This window comes from Cricetulus griseus, chromosome 5 (genome assembly GCF_003668045.3).
Source record: "Cricetulus griseus strain 17A/GY chromosome 5, alternate assembly CriGri-PICRH-1.0, whole genome shotgun sequence".
NCBI classification, from domain to species: domain Eukaryota; kingdom Metazoa; phylum Chordata; class Mammalia; order Rodentia; family Cricetidae; genus Cricetulus; species Cricetulus griseus.
Window position 1 is genome coordinate 179,531,887 of NC_048598.1, and position 18,765 is coordinate 179,550,651.

The window sequence follows — 18,765 nt, forward strand, 5'->3', positions numbered from 1 at the left end:
TGTGACAAGGTTGTCAGATTTATTTAAAGAAGATGGTTGTGATGATGATGGTGATGAATGGAAATTTCAAAATATGATAAATTTTGAGAATTTACATGTTCCTGTCAGATGTATAGCAATAGTATTTGTCCTTCAAGTAGGCTACATACAAACTGAATTGACTTCTGAATTGGCCTAAAGGGAACACACCTCAGAAACATTTGCACATTGATATTTATTGCAGCACTGTCTGCAATAAATTATTGAGCTTTACTTCACATCTGTCAGCAGATGACTGCAGCAAGAAGACACGGTTATATGTGAGACACAATGGGAATATTTCATCTGAATGAATACAGAAATTATATCACCTTGAGGAAAATCAGCATATCCTGAGATGTCTGTATTAATTAAGATCATCTCTTAAACAGATATTATATGAGACTCTAAGTAGGTTATAGGTATTGGATAGGAACACAGAACTATGTATGGAAATTCCTAACAACTTATCAGTGAAACTGTCCGAAGAATACAGCATAAAGCTGATATTTGTTCTATGATTAAATTGGGGAATATCTGACATTGTCTCCATGAGATTCCAGGATCATCACACTCATTCTCATTGAAAGGAAAACATCCTGGAATGGATGATACAGAGGCAGAGTCATCACATTTGGGTGAAGGGGCCAGAGGGTTAGAGAGATGGAATTATGGGTTGTGAGCTGCCTGAGTGGGAAGCTGAGAGCCAAATCAGGTTCCGTTTAAAGGTTACAAACTCTTAAGCACAGAACCAGCTGCTGGGAGTTTTCTTGGCTGTGACTCGTGCATGTTTCCAAAATACATGTATTCATGCATGATGTGTTTTTTGTCGATTTCAAAGTGAATGCTTAAAATAGAAAAGCTCAACACTAATTTGGAGACAGTTTTAACTTTGTTTTTGCCTTTTTGACTTATTCAGTCACCTGTCCCTCTTGGCATCCTTTTGTTCCCATTCTCCCACTTTCTTCCTTCCTTGGTGTCCTGTGCATCCTTGTCAGACTCTGTGACATAAGAAAAGGTAGATGGGATTTTCCTGCTCAGGAAACGGGATGGATTTCAGTTGAAAACAGCTATTAGAAAGCAGGATCAGGGTGAGTTCCCTGCCTGTACCGGGCTGCTGAAAACACAGCATGGTCCCCTGCAGAAGGCGTCCCGTGACCTCACATCCCCTAAATAGAAGCCAGAGGAGGCACTGGCACCTGTCCTGATGGCCCTAGCGGTCATTTACCCTCCCTGTGCTGTAGCCATCCTATAGTTTTCTACCTGGAGAGGCACAAAGTTCTCATTGATTTTCTGAATAGTTGAGAAAGCTCTCTGGAAACACATCTCTATAGAGTTTACTGCTCTTCCTGTGAAACTTCATGCAAATCTATTTTATTTTCTCCATGTGTGCTGGGAATGATACCAGGGCCTCCTTCTCTATGCCAGGCAGATGCTCTACCACTACTCTTCCCTGGGGGATTCTCTTTTTTTGCTTTCTTTTTAAAGACCTTGCATATTTAATATAGTGCGATGCCCCTGTACAAATGGAAAAAAATAAGTTCAACATTTCTAGACCAATATGGCTGTTAATTTCTGTACAATGCCAACTCAACACGGTAAACTGGGATACTTTTTTCCAAAGTTGACAGCAGAGCTAAAGTTTCCAAAAATTCAAATTATATATATATATATATATATATATATATATATATATATATATAGAGAGAGAGAGAGAGAGAGAGAGAGAGAGAGAGAGAGAGACCAATAATAGCAGTATGTTATGCATCAATAGCAGCAACAGCTTTTCCAGGTTCTGCAGTGATTAAGAACGTTCATCAAAGCAAAGTCATCAATTTTAGAGGCATGATCAAATCCTAGAGTCTATAATTATAAAAGTTTCCCCTAGACAAATCATTTTTTACAGGGCAGCCAGATAAAACAGAAAAAAAATCAATTGTGTGTGAACCTGGGCTTTATGTGTGCTGAGCGCCCCCTGCTGGTCATGGGAATCCAGCAGGGAGGTTTTTGTCTAGGCTCACACTGGAGACTCCTCACTGTGTCAGTTGTACAGTAATAAGTGGTCGTGTCCTCAGTTCTCAGGTTGTTCATTTGCAGGTAGACCATGCTTTGGGAATCATCTCTGGAGATGGTGAATCTGCCTTTCACCGAATCAGCATAAGAGGTTGCATAATTATTAGGTTTAGTGCTTATGCTCGCAACCCTCTCCAGCCCCTTCCCTGGAGCCTGGCGGACCCAGTTCATGTCATAGTCAGTGAAGGTGAATCCAGAGGCTGCTCAGGAGAGTTTCAGTGACCCTGCAGGCTTCACCAATCCTCCACCAGACTCAACCAGCTGCACCTCACAGTGGACACCTGCAAACAGAGAGGATCCTGATGAAGAAACTGTCACAAAGTCTACTGTTTCTCTCAATCATGTCTCCTCACACACTCAGTATCCTGTGTTATCTACCTTATAAAAGAGCAACAAAGAAAACCCAGTGCAGCCCCAACCCATGTTGACTGTCGTGTTTTCAGTGCTGCTCACTGAATGGGAAGACAGGGCTAGAGTCCTCTGCCTGACCTGCAGGGCAGGGATGGTTTTTATGAGCAGAGGGAGGTCATATTTGCATATATTATTTCTATATCTCATGCTCTGTTGTGTGAGCCCTTGGGGCAGCAGTTAATGGTGCAAATATCTGAGAGAAAATGAAGCACCAGTGTAAGCATGATTTCACTAAAATGTTATTCATATTGTATTTGTAATAAAACTTCATGAGCGTTAATTTATTTTCATTGTGCTTTCTGTGTAATGTCTGTTAGGAAAGGCAGTGCAGAGTACATGTGTCTCAGGAAGGAGAGGAGTCTAGTACCTGGTCTCTACTGACATGACTTTGTGTCCTCCCATCTTTCCAGTTCCCCTGAGAAAGTAGGACTTCCTTGGTGGCTGTGGGATCAGTCCAGGCTCAAGAGGACCCTTGGAATAGCCACCCCTTATTAGAAGAGATAATTGGGTTCCAATTGTCCAATGGAGCAATTAAATGTACTGTTTGAGAAACTGTGCTTCCTATGGCTAAGAGGGTTGGTGGATTACGGCATCATTGTTTTTGTGGCATTACCAGGGAAAGGAACCCTATTAAAGCAACTAAGTGTAGTGAACTGGTGATCTGAAGTCATTTATGATTTGGCCCTTAAATGATCAAACCTTTTCTCTTTTGGATTTCATATACTTAGCAGGGTTATATGTAGGTAAGTGAAAGGAGGAAACTCTGGGTAGATGCAGTAACCTCCCTTGCTGTCCCTTGATGGAACCTGCTTCTCAGGGCCCCTTGTGTCTGAGAGGCCAGAATCACCTGCTGACCTGAATTTCCTTTGCATCAGGTTGATCTTGTTGGATTTGCTTGTGAACCACAGTCTAGCTGATGTGTAGAACTCACCAGGGTCCACAGTGTGGATATGGACTTCTGCTGCCTGGCTCCCCTGGAGCTCCCTGCCCCTGTGCACAGTAGGTGTTGCCATATCAGTGACTTTCTTCTCACAAGAAGAGCTGGACAATTCTCCAGGGGTAATTATGTTATGACAGATGTGTAACAGGGTTGAAGGGAACCCTGTGCACATAAAAATGAAGGTGCAGGTCTAGATTGGCTTCATCATGTCTCTGAAGAGTAGAAAGGATTCACATACATCAATTTCATAACCCAGGAATGACTGCATAAAACAAAATGTCCGATTTCACTTCAGCTAACAGAGAAGTGATAAGAGCAAAGCCTTGGGGTAATTTTCAGTTGATGTTTCCCCAGCTGATTTCAGGGTCCTAGTGCCCAGGTGTTCTATAGAGAGAACCTTGTTCTCAGCCCAGACACCTGATGATCCAGAATTGTGCTTTGTATGCAGTGATGACTTGAACCAAATGAGGCTCCTGATGAACTAAGGGCTGATAAATCCTTGGCAAGAAATTTGTTTCCTGAATGGTTGTCTCTGAAGTCCCAAAAAAGCAAATAGTTTTTTCCAGTCCCATGGACTTCTATGTATTTTATTTTATTTTTCTCTGTTTTTTTTAAATTGCCATACGATGTATTTTGATCCTTCCCACCCCTATCACACAATGCTGTGCCCTACCAGCCCCTCCTCACTTCCTCTGTCCCTCCCTCCTGCTACTTCCTGTCTATTCTTCCTCCTCACTGAAGGTTTGTGTCAACTGAATTAATATGGTGGCTGAAGAATTATTTTCCCAAATCAAAGCAGATATAGTTCATTTCACTGTGGTCATCATTTGTCAATGGCAGCTGTGTGGGCCTAAGCCTCAACCCTGGTGTTAGGGAACAGAATGTGGATTCCTTTGTTTTTCACCTTCACGCTGAAATGTTCGATGAACTGTGTTTGTGTTGAGGTCAGTAATCCCATATTCTATAGTCTGTTTGTTCACCAAAACTTCTGGACACTTGGCTGATGTTACTATAATAGTATCCACAGAAGACTCAGACCAGGAAAAGTAGGTTTTCTTTTCCTTTTCCAGATTCCTGAAACCTGCAATCTTTAACTCTGAACTAACACCAACCATCTCTTCTCCCATTAATCTTCTCTAATTCACAGGTAAACACTCCAGCTTTCCTACCTTCAGCTGAGTCAAAGAGTTCACAGCAGTGAGCATGCAGGCAACATGAACAAGAAAACAGCAGTAAAAAGCAGAAAACTGAGATAAAGGACCCTGTTGCCAATAGAAGGGAGACAAAACAGAGACCTCAGAGGACAGCACCTGGCTTGTGCACAATGGTCACTTAGACATTCCACAATATGGGGGAAAAAGAAACACCTTCAAAGGGATCATTACATGGGATATTGGGTTGAAAAGTAATCTTTACAAGGATGCAAATTTCCACGTTAAATTGTGTGAAAATGTGAATCATCTGTGTGTTAGTAGAGCATTAACACATTGGAAGCTGGGGACAGTAGATGGCTTGTTTATCCCTCTAGGTGAGATAATAACATTTATTCATGGAAGATCTATTTTCTACTCCCCATGATGGGGAATAAATAGGTATCCAGATTATTTAAATCCTCTGTGATTTCTATCTGAGCCTATCATCACCACATCTGAAAATTGCAGACCTTTGTCAAAAAACATGGACAGTTTTATTTTCTGTTTATTTGATCTAATAGCAAGAAGCAAATGGATGCCTTAGATGCTCCATGGGGTCATAATGATCCACTTATTAGAAAATAAGCAAATAGTAATTGTCATAGAATAAGATGTACCACAGATCCATAGGATATTTTTTGAGCATCAAGAGTAAACCACATATCCTGAAATGTAGTTGACATATGCTTGTTTGTGAGGACACTCACGGGGAGATTCATACGACATGAAGGCATCCAGTTGTTCTGAGTAGACTCAGAGCTTCTTAAGTGCTATGCTTAACTCAAACTCCTGTGCATGGAGGGTTTACGTCTGAGTCCACACTGAAGTCTCCTCCTATGTCACTGGCATACTAAGGCATGACACATGGTTCAGACACAAGAAATCTTGGCTATTGGAAATATTGTTCCTGACACTGATGTTGGAGTTGAAGTCCTTTTACAAACTGTGTCTCCAGTAGCCCATATATGCTCCCAGAGTCTTCCAGGATACACTTATAAAATGTTAATTATCAGTGTGAACACTAGAGAATTTGCTTAATTGATGTTTTAATAAAAACGAAAAATTTGTATTTTGTATGAAATATGCCAAATTTGCTTGGGCATAACAACCATGACACCACTCTTTGTACCTCACCCATGAAGTCTTGATCTAAGGAAATCCCTTCCCCTCCTTGTAGGGTGGATAACACAGCTACTTTCTGTCAATGCTCTAGGAAGTGCTATGACAGGAAGATGTGTCTGAGGATGACGGGAATGGAGAATCGAGGGAAGAATTATTTTTTAATGGATCAACTACTGCAATGCCAAGGCCAACTGACTTTTATAAAGAAACTCTAGAGAGACTCAGTGAGAAGCAAACAAATATGACTTTACAAAAACACAGTTTTCAGAATCAGAGAGAGAAGAGACCTCCTGTCATCTCTGTGCTTAGGGAATGTGAAGCAAAGGCTTCAAACCAGGTGTTTTAATTTCCAGCTCTAAAGACTTAGAGATCCTGGGCTTGGTTAGGGCTGAGCGCCCCCTGCTGGCCCAGAGCTCCTCTGCAGGGAGGTTTTTGTCTGGGCTCATGCTGAAGTCCCCTCACTGTGTGTCTTGCACAGTAATATGTGGCTGTGTCCTCAGTGGTCACAGAGTTCAGCTGCAGGAAGAACTGGTTCTTGGCTGTGTCTCTCGTGATGGAGATGCGGCTCTTGAGGGATGGGTTGTAGTCGGTGCTACCACCAGCATTTATGTACCCCATCCACTCCAGCTTCTTCTCTGGGAACTGCCTGATCCAACTCCAGTCATAACTACTGGTGATGGATTCACCAGTGACAGAGCAAGTGAGGGACAGCGACTGTGAGGGCTTCACCAGGCCAGGTCCTGACTCCTGAAGCTGGACCTGGGACAGGACACCTGCAGACAGGAAGAGTCAATTCTGTCAATCACATGTTGTCACATCCCCTCATGGACACATGTATGAAATGGTCACACTCACCAGGAAGCGCTGTCACCAGGTACAGAAGACCCAACAGTCTCATCTTCTAGGCTACACCCCCTTTTCTCAGAGGTCAGCCTCCTGTGAGAGAGATGTGAAATCCCACAGCTCAGGAGGGGATTTAACTTAGAGCTAGAAGATGAATTTGCATGTGGGGAGTCGGCTTAGTCTTTATAAATGAGAAGGGTTCATACCACTCCATTTTGTTATTACAACATGGCCATTATTTTCTCTGACTTCCTACACTGTGAGTCTGGAAGAAGAGAGCTTTGGCACCCAAGGATCACAGGAAACACATATTGACATGACGTCCACTTCCTATCCCAATGTCCCCACCAAATTCTTCTCTCCTATATTTTTTAGTATCAGGTCAGTGATAACCTTTTTTTTACACTCTTGGTTTCCTGAGTTCCTTGTTTCTGATTAAGAAATCCACACAGCTCAAGTTTTTCTTCCCTTCTCCACACATATGATGGGTTTCCATCTTTCTCATGAATTTTGTTCACTGTCATCTTGTTGTAGCACAGGGTCCACACCTACTTCTCGCTCCCTCCAGACTGTGGAATGTAGAGGAAACACCTGCTGATAGAGTCAGCTGCATCCCACACTCCCTCCTCCTCCTCAACTACCAAGTCCTCCCCATCATTGTACACTGCCTTGCTCTCTTTTGAAAACAGACATCTATCTAGTGAATAATATCAAATAAATTAAAATGATATAAAAATTAATATGTTAGTACAAGACTAAACAAAAAAAACTGAAGGAAAAGAGCCCAAGAAATGGCATAAGAAATGGGTATGGTTGTAGAGACCTCCTGATTTACATACTCAGCAATCCCATAAAAACAAAATTATTAGAAGCTGTACTATATAGTCAAAAGAACTGTAGGACAAAATAAGAGATAAATAAATAAATGTATAAAATGTCAATAAAGCCAGGTGGTCTCTTGAGACAGGGAACCTCCTCAATGCTTTTGATTTGATTCCTGATGACATCAGCTAATGGACCTCAGCCTATGCTTAGGAGTGTTTGATTTCCTCAGGTAGACTCCTTTAGAGAAATCTCATTTTTCATGTGAAGAATGTTATAAATGGAAATAGCTTCTGGTTACATCTGCACTTCTGTGCACTATAGAACCGCAACTGTTATCAAACCTTGCAGAACCTACTTTTTCATTACAGAAATTGATCCTACTGTGAGATAAATTGTCTTCATGGTGGTTGAGAGAGCCTTTGAACTGGGTCATTTCTGTTATTGTAGCATTCCGAGGAGAGTGACATAGATTCCACGAACTAACTGACCTTGTATCCTTCTAGGGGAGGTTTCTAAATGCCATAGGAGGTGGTCACTTGGGGCTTGTACGTGGTTAACTGAGAAAAATAAACTCTTGAGTAGAGTCAGGAAATGCCCTTGCTGGCCGCTCTTCACCGGTTCCTCAGACTCTGCATAACTCATTTATTTAGGTTTTCCTATTGACTGTCTCAAGCAACAATATTTAACAAAGTTATTGATCACACAAATTTAACGTCATTTGAAAATCATAAAACTAAATATCAGACTGTGTCACACTGTGTTTACTTTGACAGCACATGGTCTCCAATAGATTAAACTCATTCCCACGGAGGGATTGCTCTGAAATCTTTGTAGACAGATTTGGAATATCTCCACTCATGCACAGCTCAGGAAGGATGTCAAAGTTATAATAAAGCATTGAATCAACAGAAGTCATAAGTGGCCCTTTCTGCCTCTTAGAAGAGTAATATTGTGTATGGGGGAGGTGTATTGTGCACCATACACCATTGTCCAGTAAATGTCATTCAGTGTCAATCTAGAACCTGTGTCAAGAGATTCCAATTTCAGGGAACAGGGGAATGATTACATAGGGCTCCTAATGGCATGAATTCTTCTCTTACACTACCAGCTTGGAAACACATGGCTCTGGCCCCAATGTTATGTGAGCAAGAGCACAAAGTAGCAAATCCTACACCCTGAGGACTATAGCATGACATTCAGCACCTTCTCTAACATGAAAACAGTAAGAAACTTAACTACAACTTACAAAAACAATTCAATTAGAATTACTTATAAATAAATGTCTAAAATTAGATTCATGAGGAAAGGTAAACTGACTCCCCACAACTCTATGGGAACAACATAGTAATTGGTGTGATATCAGGTATAGCAAACTGAATTTTGAAGAGGGTTTTTCTTTGCCCTGATATTGTTGGGTTGTATTTTACTGTTCAAATTCATATAAGAGTATATTCACAGCTACACCAGCAAAAGGTCCAGTCTCTTGGATTTAAAGGATGTTTGTATCTTAATGTACTGACACAGCTAGTCTTTTCTTTGGTTCCATTAAAGAAGTATGTCAATGGAGGTAGTCACTGATAAAGATGTGGTCAAGCATGGTGCATTGTAGGGCTCATCTAGAATCAGCATCACATAATTCTCAGACATTCTTCTTTTGGAAAACTCGACAAAGGCACTATTGTATTATGAGGAGGAGACAGTCAAAGGGAAATTCAGATTGAATATTTCTGAGTAAGTCCCTAGGCTGATCTTCTCTATCATCTTAGTCACAGGGCAGCTTCCTGCTCCTCCAGGGTTTCTGACACACTCAGGATGTGTTTGCAACACTGTGTCGTCTGGCACAGTAATAGACAGCAGAGTCCTCAGATGTCAGGCTGCTGAGCTCCATGTAGGCTGTTCTGGAGGATGTGTCTGCAGTCAATGTGGCCTTGTGTTGGAAATTCTGATTGTAGCCAGTACCACTATTTCCAGGGTCAATCCATCCAATCCACTCCAGACCCTGTCTAGGCTACTGTTTCACCCAGCTCATATAGTGGCTGGTGAAGGTGTAGCCTGAAGCCTTGCAGGTCAGCTTCACTGAGGATCCAGGCTTCACCAGCTCAGCAGAGGACTGATGAAGGAGGATTTGGCAGTGGATACCTGTGGAGAGAAAGGCAGAGTGGATGTCACTGTCACCTGAGTGCATGGCCCCTCCTCAAGTCTGGAACTAGGAGCCCTTACCTGTAGCTGCTGTCACCAGGAAGAGGATGATCCAGCTCCATCCCATGGTGAGGACCTGTGTGCTCAGTGACTGTGGAGAGGACACTGATCATGTGTAGTTGGTGGTGTGGACATCCCTGTATTTACATTCATAGACTCACATGATTTGCATATTCATGAGCAGGGTACTTTGTAGATAAGAACCCAGTCCAGCTGGAGAAGAAGGAGGTGGAGGACACCGGGGTCAGGCAGCAGGATGCTGAGGTCCAAATCCTCATCCTGTCTGTGGAAGTAACCATTCCTGGACCTGTGCAGATGCTGTGGATATAATATGAGCCTAATCTCTCAATTTAAAAATAGAAAAAAAAAACAAGTCACTATTGTCTTTTCCTGACAAAATTGATTCAGAGCTCCTAAATTGGGAGAATTTCCATTCTTTTTCAATATATAAGCTATTACTATTTTCTTTTCAGCATGTTGTGGATGTGTGTTCCTGGTGGCGTTTTTGTTTTTTAAAATCCTCTTCTTTTTTGTATTTGTTTGCTTCCTCTACAGAGAAAGAAATTTTGTGGGGTACTGGTAGGAATATAGAAAAGATCTGAAAGGATTTTGGTGTGGAATCTCATCAGAATACATTGCAGGAAAAAGAAAACAGTTTTACAAAAATAAAAAGTAAAAAAAAAATAAAGAAATGAAGAGGAAAATAAAAATCTATGTAATATGCAACAATGAAGTTTTCTGTGTGAAAACTGTAGACATCACATATCAACTGTAGCAGGTATTGTTCAGCTAAGAAACTTTAAGAAGGGAGTCCACAGCGGCTCAGGCGTCCCTCTAATCCTCATCTGATTGACATCCTAGTGATTATTGGCTCAACTGTGCCCCCTACAGTTCTTACAATTATTATATTCTTATTATTCTGATAAGAGTATAAACAGTTGTATTGCTCACAATTATCTTGTTACAGCTTCTGTCTTGCTGTGTCCCCTCCATCCTGGCCTGGTAAAATTCACTTCTCACTGACAATAATCAGGAGACTCTGCCTTGGTGAGTAATATCCTTTGCTTACAAGGTTTGTATCAACGTGACTGATACGGTTGTTGAAAAAATATTTGCCCAAAACAAAGCAGAAATAGGTCATCTCACAGTCATTAAATATAGCTTATGCATGTATGTCTTTTCTTCAGTAACCCTGGGAAATATTGAGAAATAAATCCACAGACTTCTGGTGTCCAGAAGTGTGCCTAACCTGCAGGTTCCCTGTGGTCACCCTATGTCACTGACAGCCATGTGGCCTTAGCTCACCCTGGGGTTAGGGAATACACACTGGATCCCTTGGTTTTCACCTTCACACTGTGATGTTCAATAAAATGTATTTGTCTTGACCTCACTAACCTACTATTGTGTAGTCATTTAGTTCTCAAAAACATTTTCTCCCACAGCTGAGGTCACTATAATTGAATCCAGAGAAGGCTCAGGACTGGAAAAGTAGATTTTCTTTTCATTTTTCAGATTCCTGAAACCTGCTGTCCTTAACCCTGAACCAACACCAACCATCAACTTCTCCCAGTGATCTTCTCTAACTCACAGGTAAACACTGCAGCTTCCCTACACTCAGCTGAGTCACAGTGCTCACAGCAGTGAGCATGCAGACAACATTAACATGAAAACAGCAGAAAACAGAAAACTGAGATAAGGAACTGTGTTGCCAATGGAAGGAAGATAGAACAGAGACCTGAGATGACATCACCTGGCTGGTGCCCAGTGTCACTTAGACTTTCCACAAGATGGGGAACAAGAAACACCTGCAAAGGAGACATTACATGGGACTTGGGTTTAAATTAATCCATACAAGGATATAAATTTCCAGCGTGCATTGTGTAAAAATGTGAATTATCTGTACTTTATTAGAGCACTACCACATGGAAAGCTGGAAAAAGTACACATCCTGTTTCCAGTCTACCTGTGGTAACAGAATTCACTCATGGAAGCTCTCCATTCCATGCCTCATGATAGGAAACAAATGCAGAGTTCTTTAGATTATTTAAATTTCCTGTGATTTCCTGAACTTATCATCACCAAGTCTGAAAGTTAGAGACCTGAGAGGAAAAACATGGAGAGTTTTGTTTTATGTGTATTTGACCTAACAGCAAGTGGCAGATGGGTATCTTAGTTGCTCCATGGGGTCATAATGATATGCTTATTACAAAATAAGCAATTATTAATTGTCACAAATAAGTTGTAGCAAAGGGTCCATAGGATTTTTATTACTCAGCATGTGAAACCACATATTCTAAGTTGAAGTTGAAATAGGCATGTCTCTCTGGAAACTCACGGGCACACTCATATGACATGAGGACATCCAGGTGTTTTGAGTGGGCTCAGCAGTTCCTAAAGGGCTATGCGTTTCTCAAGCTCACACTGAAGTGTCCTCCCATGTCTCTGGCACAGTGAGGCATGGCAAATGTTTCAGATATATGAAAACATGTCTAGTGGATTTATTTTCAATGACACTGATGCTGGAGTTGAAGTCCCAAATACCAACTGTGTTCTAGTAGTTTATATATGGTCCCAGATTCGTCTATGACACATTTACAAAATAATGATTATGAGTGTAAACGCATGAGAATTTGTTTAATGTGATATTTTAATCACAATGCACAATTTGTAACTTTTGATTGAATTATCCCAACTTTCAGTAGGGGTAAGACCTTCACAGGAGTCTTTGTGTCTCTGTCATGGACATCTAACCTCAGGAAATCCCTGCCCTACATTACAGGATGGGTGATATAAGTGCAGGGATGGGTTGATCACATTTTAGTCTGTGGCACATTTCTTAGGCATAGCAGCAACTGTTTCATGTTAATAATCTAGGAAGTGCTGTGATCTGCACTTGTATCTGAGAGTGGAAGGAATGACGAATGAAACATAGAATTAATATGTAATGGGACAAGTACTCCAATGCCAAGGCCAGCTCACTTTCAAAAAGATGATTTTATAAAAAATATATTCCTAAGAGAGGAGAGAAGGCTCAGTTCTTATGAGCTAGCAACAAAACCAAAAAGCCAAGAAATAGTACTACGCAATCTGTCTCCAGTGAGACAGTGAAGAGGGAAAAAATATGATATTAAATAAAGATAACATTTCATCCTCAAAGAGAGAAAAAACCCTGTCTTCTTTGGGATTAGGGAGTAGGAAGCAAAGTTACAGGAAACCAGGTGTTTTTCTTTCCACCTCTAAAGACTTAGAGTTCCCGGACTTCGTGAGGGATGAGCACCTCCTGCTGGCCCAGAGCTTATCTGCAAGGGGGTTTGTGTCTGGGTTCATGCTGAAGTCCCCTCAATGTGTCTCTTGAACAGTAATATGTGGCTGTGTCCTCAGTGGTCACAGTTCGGATGAAGGAAGAACTGGTTCTTGGCTGTGTCTCTGGTGATAGAGATGTGGCCCTTGAGGGATGGGTTGCAGTTGGTGCCACCACTACATATGTACCCCATCCACTCCAGATTCCTTCCTGAAAACTACCTGATCCAGTTCCAGTCATAACCCCTTGTGATGGAGAAACCAGTGACAGAGCAAGTGAGGGACAGCGACTGTGAGGGCTTCACCAGACCAGGTCCTGACTCCTGAAGCTGGATCTGGGACAGGACACCTGCAGACAGGAAGAGTCAATTCTGTCAATCACATGTTGTCACATCCCCTCATGGACACATGTATGAAATGGTCACACTCACCAGGAAGGGCTGTCACCAGGTACAGAAGACCCAACAGTCTCATCTTCTAGGCTACACCCCCTTTTCTCAGAGGTCAGCCTCCTGTGAGAGAGATGTGAGCTCCCACAGCTCAGGAGGGGATTTAACTTAGAGCTAGAAGATGCATTTGCATGTGGGGAGTCAGCCTTGTCCTTATAAAAGAGGGGGGTGGATTCCACTCCATTTCATTATTACAATATTGCCATCACTGTGTCTCATTTTCTATAGTGTGTGTCTGAGGTAAGACAGTTTGGGGACCACAGGGCTCACAGGACACACACACTGGCATGACCCCACCTCCATTTACTAGACCAACACCCCCCCAATCTTCTGCTCCTATGTATATTTTTCCTTTTTTCCATTCATTTGTTTCTTAACATTTTATATATTATTATTCTTTAATTAATTAATCTTATAGTCAAATTCCAGTTTCTCCTCCCTCCTCTCCCTTCCCTTCTCCCACTCCCCCCACCTCCCATCTGCTCCTTGTAGAGTATAAGTCCTTCCCTAGGAAGCTACTAATTTTGTCCATCATCTCCTTGAGGCTGACCAAGGTGCCTCCCCACCCCCTGGCACCCCTGTGTCTAGGCTGGGCAGGTTCTCTCTCCATGTAGAATGGGCTCCACTAAGTCTGATTGTGCATTAGAGTTAGATCTTGTTCACACCATCAGTGGCCTCATGTATTGTCCCAGCTGCACCACTGTCACCTATATTAAGGGAGTCTTGTTCAGTCTTATGCAGGTTCCCCGTTAGTCAGACCAGAGTCACTGATCTCTCACTGTCTCAGGTCTGCTGATTCTGTGGAATTCCCCATCATGATCTTGACCCCTTTGTTCATATTATCACTCTTCCCTCACTTTGATTGTACCCCAGGAGCTTGGCCCATTGGTTAATTGTGGATTTCTGCATCTGCTTCTATCTGTTCATGGTAGAGGGTTAAAGCTTCTCTGGGGTTGAGGGTTATAGTCTGTGTAGTCTGTGTATCTTTTGATTCATTTCTGGTATCCACTTATGATAGAGTACATACTATATTTGTTTTGTGGGAATGGGTTTCCTCACTCAGGCTGTTTTTTTTTTTTCTAGCTTAGTCCATTTGTCTGCAGATTTTAGGATGTCTTTGTTTCTTACTGCTGAGTAGTACTCCGTTGTGTAAACATATCACAGTTCCTTCATCCATTATTTGGTTAAGGGGCATCTAGGTTATTACCAAGTTCTGGATTTTATGAATAATGCTGCTATGAACGTAATTGCTGCTTCTGTATTTTTAGGTCTCATGTCAACTCCAATCTACTATTCACACTTGGCTTCCTGAGTTCTTGGTTTCTGATTAGGAAGACCACACTGCTCAAGTTTTTCTTCCTTTTTCCAGCCAAATAATGTTTTCCCATCTTTCCTAGAAAGTTAGCATGCTGTCATGTCATTGTAGCATGGGGTCCATACCTACTTCTGCTATGATAAATCTTTCCACCAAAAGCTGCAAAGCCACCATCGCCACGTTTGCACTCTACGCCAGCCACCTGCCTGAGTTAGGGCCCAAATTAATGCACAGAGACACTTGTATTAGGTACAATGCTGCTTGGCCAATGACTAGGATTCTCATTGGTTAGCTCAGTCTTAATTATCATAAATCTATCTATTTTATAAGACTTATCGCATGCCTTCCATTGGCACTCTCCATTACTGGTGGATCACATGGCTGCTGCAGGAATCAAAGGGGAAAATAAGGACACTTCCTGTTTCTCCTTGCTTAAATGAATCTATTTGCTATGTCACTTCCTGCCTGGATCACCACTTCTCTACTACATTTCTCAAAATCCTCTTTGACTCCTAGTCCTTTCTAATTTGCTGTCTCATTGGCCAAACAGTATTTTATTTATCATCCAGCAAGACAAACACATACACAGAAGCACTTCCCCATCATATTTCTTCCTCCTTCCTGACTGCAGAATGTAGAGGAAACACACGCTGATCAGAAAGCTTCTTCCCATACTTCCTCCTCCCTCCTCAACTCCCAAGGCCCCCGATCAGTATTCAGCACCTTGCTGTCTTTTGAAAACAAATAGTATTCTAGTGAATAAAATACAATAAAGAAAAATTAGATAAAAATTGACACATTTGAACAGGATAAAACAAACAAAAAACTGAAAGACAAGAGCCCAAGGAAAGGCACAAGAAACAGGTGTGGTTGCAGAGACCACCAGATTTATATACTCAGGAATCCTATAAAAAGACAAAATGAGAAGTTGTTATATATAGGCAAAGGAACTCTAGGGTAAAATAAGGGATAAATAGATAAATGTATAAAATAGAAATAAAGCCATGTGACATCATGACACAGGGAACCTCCCAAAGGTATTTGATTAGATCCTGATGACATCTTATGATGGAAATGCAGCCTGTGCATGGAAATGCAGCTCAGGACTATTTGGTTTCCTCCACCTGACACTCTTTGAGAAATGTCATTTTTCAATTTAAAGATGTAATGAACAGGAGATAGGTTCTAGGTTAGTGATGGGACCACGTGCACACCTCCTTGTGCTCTAGAACCCCATCTGCTGTGGACAAATGCATGTCCTGGTTTTCCAATAGAGAAATTCTTTCTACTCTGAGGAAACTGGCTTCATGGTGATTGAGAGAGTTTTTGAACAGTGATATTTCTGTTATTGTAGCATTTGCAGGAGAGTGACACAGATTCGAGGAACTAACACATCCTGTATCCTTCTAGGGGAGGGTTCTAACTGACATAGGAGTTGGTCTCCTGGGGCTTGTATGTGGTTAGGTGAGAGGAATAAACTCTGAGTAGAGTCAGGAAACACCCTTGCTGGCCTCTCTGCACTTACTCCCCAGGCTCTGCATGAATAATTTATTTTGGTTTTTCTTTTTGATGCCTCATAGCAAAAATACTTAGCAATGTTATTGATCATATGGACTTGTTGTCATTTGAAAATCATAATACACAATATCAGACTGTGTACCTCTGTGTTTTCTTTGACAGAGCATGGTCTCCAATTTATTATTTTCACCCCATGTAGGGATTGCTCTGAAATGTTTGTAGACAGTTTTATTCCCTATCAGCAATCCTTCATAGGTCAGGAAGTTTGTCTGAAGGAACTTGTGTGACTGTAATGCAGCAGGGTAGACATAAGAGTTCTGTGGAGAATGGAAGCTTTGGCTGTTCTTGAGAAATCCAGTCTCTCCCCACAGAAGTCAGCGCTATGAAACTTGCATTGGTCCAGAAAGTTCATATCTAACAACAACCCAACCTTCATATCACTGTTAGTCTTTCAGCTGAGAGTTCCCAGGGATATACAGATAAGGGAATCCTCTTTATTTTATATCCTGAGGCTGTGGTTTATATCTGAGCAAGAGAGATCATGATGGTGATGAACTTTATACTGCACATAAAGCATTGCGAGGACACTGGGCCTTGGAGGAAAAGAAATTTTTGTAATTAAAATTGTCAGATCGTAGCCATGCTGTCAATGGCAGAATTATTTTTCCTGATATTCAGCTTATGTAGAGTCAAGGTATTGTGTTCTCCTAAATAAAACAGAACAGAAACAAAAAGCCTAAATAGACAGAATTGCTTAGATACAGACATATGAACGTTATAACTGAGTCCAAAATTAAGAGTGGATATAGCAGTTGTCCTCGGTAGTAGAGTGGTGAGAATCCCTGCCTGTCACTCAGGAGACGAGGGTTCGATTCCCCGAGGGGGGAAACTAGCAGCCTCTTGCTGGGCTTGGAGGCACATGCTTTAAACCCAGCACTCGGGAGGCAGAGGCAGAGGCAGATGATCTTTGCGAGTTTGAGACCAGCCTGGTCTACAAGAGCTAGTTCCAGGACAGCCTCCAAAGGTACAGAGAAACCAGTCTTGACAAAAATAAAAAGAGAAAGAAAGAAAAAGAAAAAGAAAAAGAGAATGGATATAATTTGGCCATGACACCTATAAAAATAAAAATCTCTCTCAATCTCTTCATCTCTCTCTCTCTCTCTCTCTCTCTCTCTCTCTCTCTCTCTCTCTCTCTCTGTGTGTGTGTGTCTGTGTGTATGTGTTGGTGTGAAGGGTGCAGTTATCATGTGCAATACACTGTTGTCCAGTCAGTGTCAATCAGTGTGAAAATAAAACTTGTGACAAAGACAATGAAATTGGGGAAACAGGGAAATGATCAACTGGGCTCCTGATGATATCAACGCCTTTTACATCACCAGTTTCCAATCCCACTCCTCTGGCCCATGTTATATGAGCAGGAGCCCAGAATGTCTCCAAAGTGACAGATTCTATATGGAGAGGATTTCACAAAATGATATTTGGCTCCAACATAATCTCTCAAATGATACGAAATTTGATTGCTACCAACAAAAGCAATACAGGATTAGACTTACCTATAAATGATTACATAGAATTTAAATTATGAGGAAACATAAAGAGACACCACAAATCTATGGAGAAAACTTCCACCAAAGTATTTGGTGTGCTGTTAGATACATTACTGAATTTTTGAAAGGTGTTTTTGTTTGTTCAGCAATTGTTGACTTTTATTTTCCTAGCAAAATTCATATTATAGTGTATACTCAGATACACCAATAACAATTCTAGAATCTTAGATTTAAAGGATACACACACACACACCCCTCATAATGTATTGTCACAGAGTCTTTTTCTCTGTTTCATTAAAGCAGAAGCATGTCAATGGAGGTGGTCACTGATACAGATCTCCTCAATGTCTAGTTACTGCAGGACCACAGGGCTTACTCAGTCATCACCACTTCATTCTCAGATGGCATTTGGAGAGCTTGACAAACACCCTATAGGACTGTCAGGAGGAGGATGAAAAAGGGCACCCAGATTTATGAATTCTGAGAAAGTCCCCAGGCTAATCTTCTGTGTCCTCTCAGCTTCCTGCTTCTCCAGGGTTTCTGACAAACTCAGGATGTGGTTGTAACACTGTGTTTCTCGCACAGTAATAGACTGCAGAGTCCTCAGATGTCAGGCTGCTGAGCTCCATGTAGGCTGTGCTGGAGGATTTCTCTCTAGTCAGTGTGGCCTTGCCCTGGAACTTCTGATTGTACTGAGTATTACCACTATCAGGATCAATTCTTCCAATCCACTCCAGGCCCTGTCCAGGCTTCTGCTCAACCCAGTGCATATAACCAATAGTGAATGTGTAGCCTGAAGTCTTGCAGGATATCTTCACTGAGGCCCCAGGCATCACCAGCTCAGGCCCAGACTGCTGCAGCTGGACCTGGGAGTGAACACCTGGAGAGAAATGCAGAGTGGGTGTTACTGTCACCTGAGTACATTCCCCATCCTTAACTCTGGAACTTGGTGCCCTCACCTGTAGCTGCTGTCACCAGGAAGACAATGATCCAGCTCCATACCATGGTGAGG

At 41.8% G+C, this 18,765-nt stretch overlaps 1 pseudogene and 2 gene segments (V, D, J or C); all 3 read right to left on the minus strand.

The window, feature by feature from the left end:
- Window positions 1-6,210: 6,210 nt before the first annotated feature.
- LOC118238857 lies at window positions 6,211-6,655 on the minus strand (the record flags this gene model as incomplete). The annotated part of the segment is given in 2 exon segments: window positions 6,211-6,530; window positions 6,613-6,655. Coding segments are annotated over 2 exon segments (363 nt in total), but the record flags the coding sequence as incomplete, so codon positions are not given.
- A 2,577-nt stretch (window positions 6,656-9,232) lies between these two features.
- LOC113836147 lies at window positions 9,233-9,691 on the minus strand (annotated as a pseudogene).
- Window positions 9,692-18,268: 8,577 nt separating this feature from the next.
- Window positions 18,269-18,764, minus strand: LOC113831305. The segment is given in 2 exon segments: window positions 18,269-18,633; window positions 18,713-18,764. Coding segments are annotated over 2 exon segments (411 nt in total).
- Between the last annotated feature and the right edge of the window lies 1 nt (window position 18,765).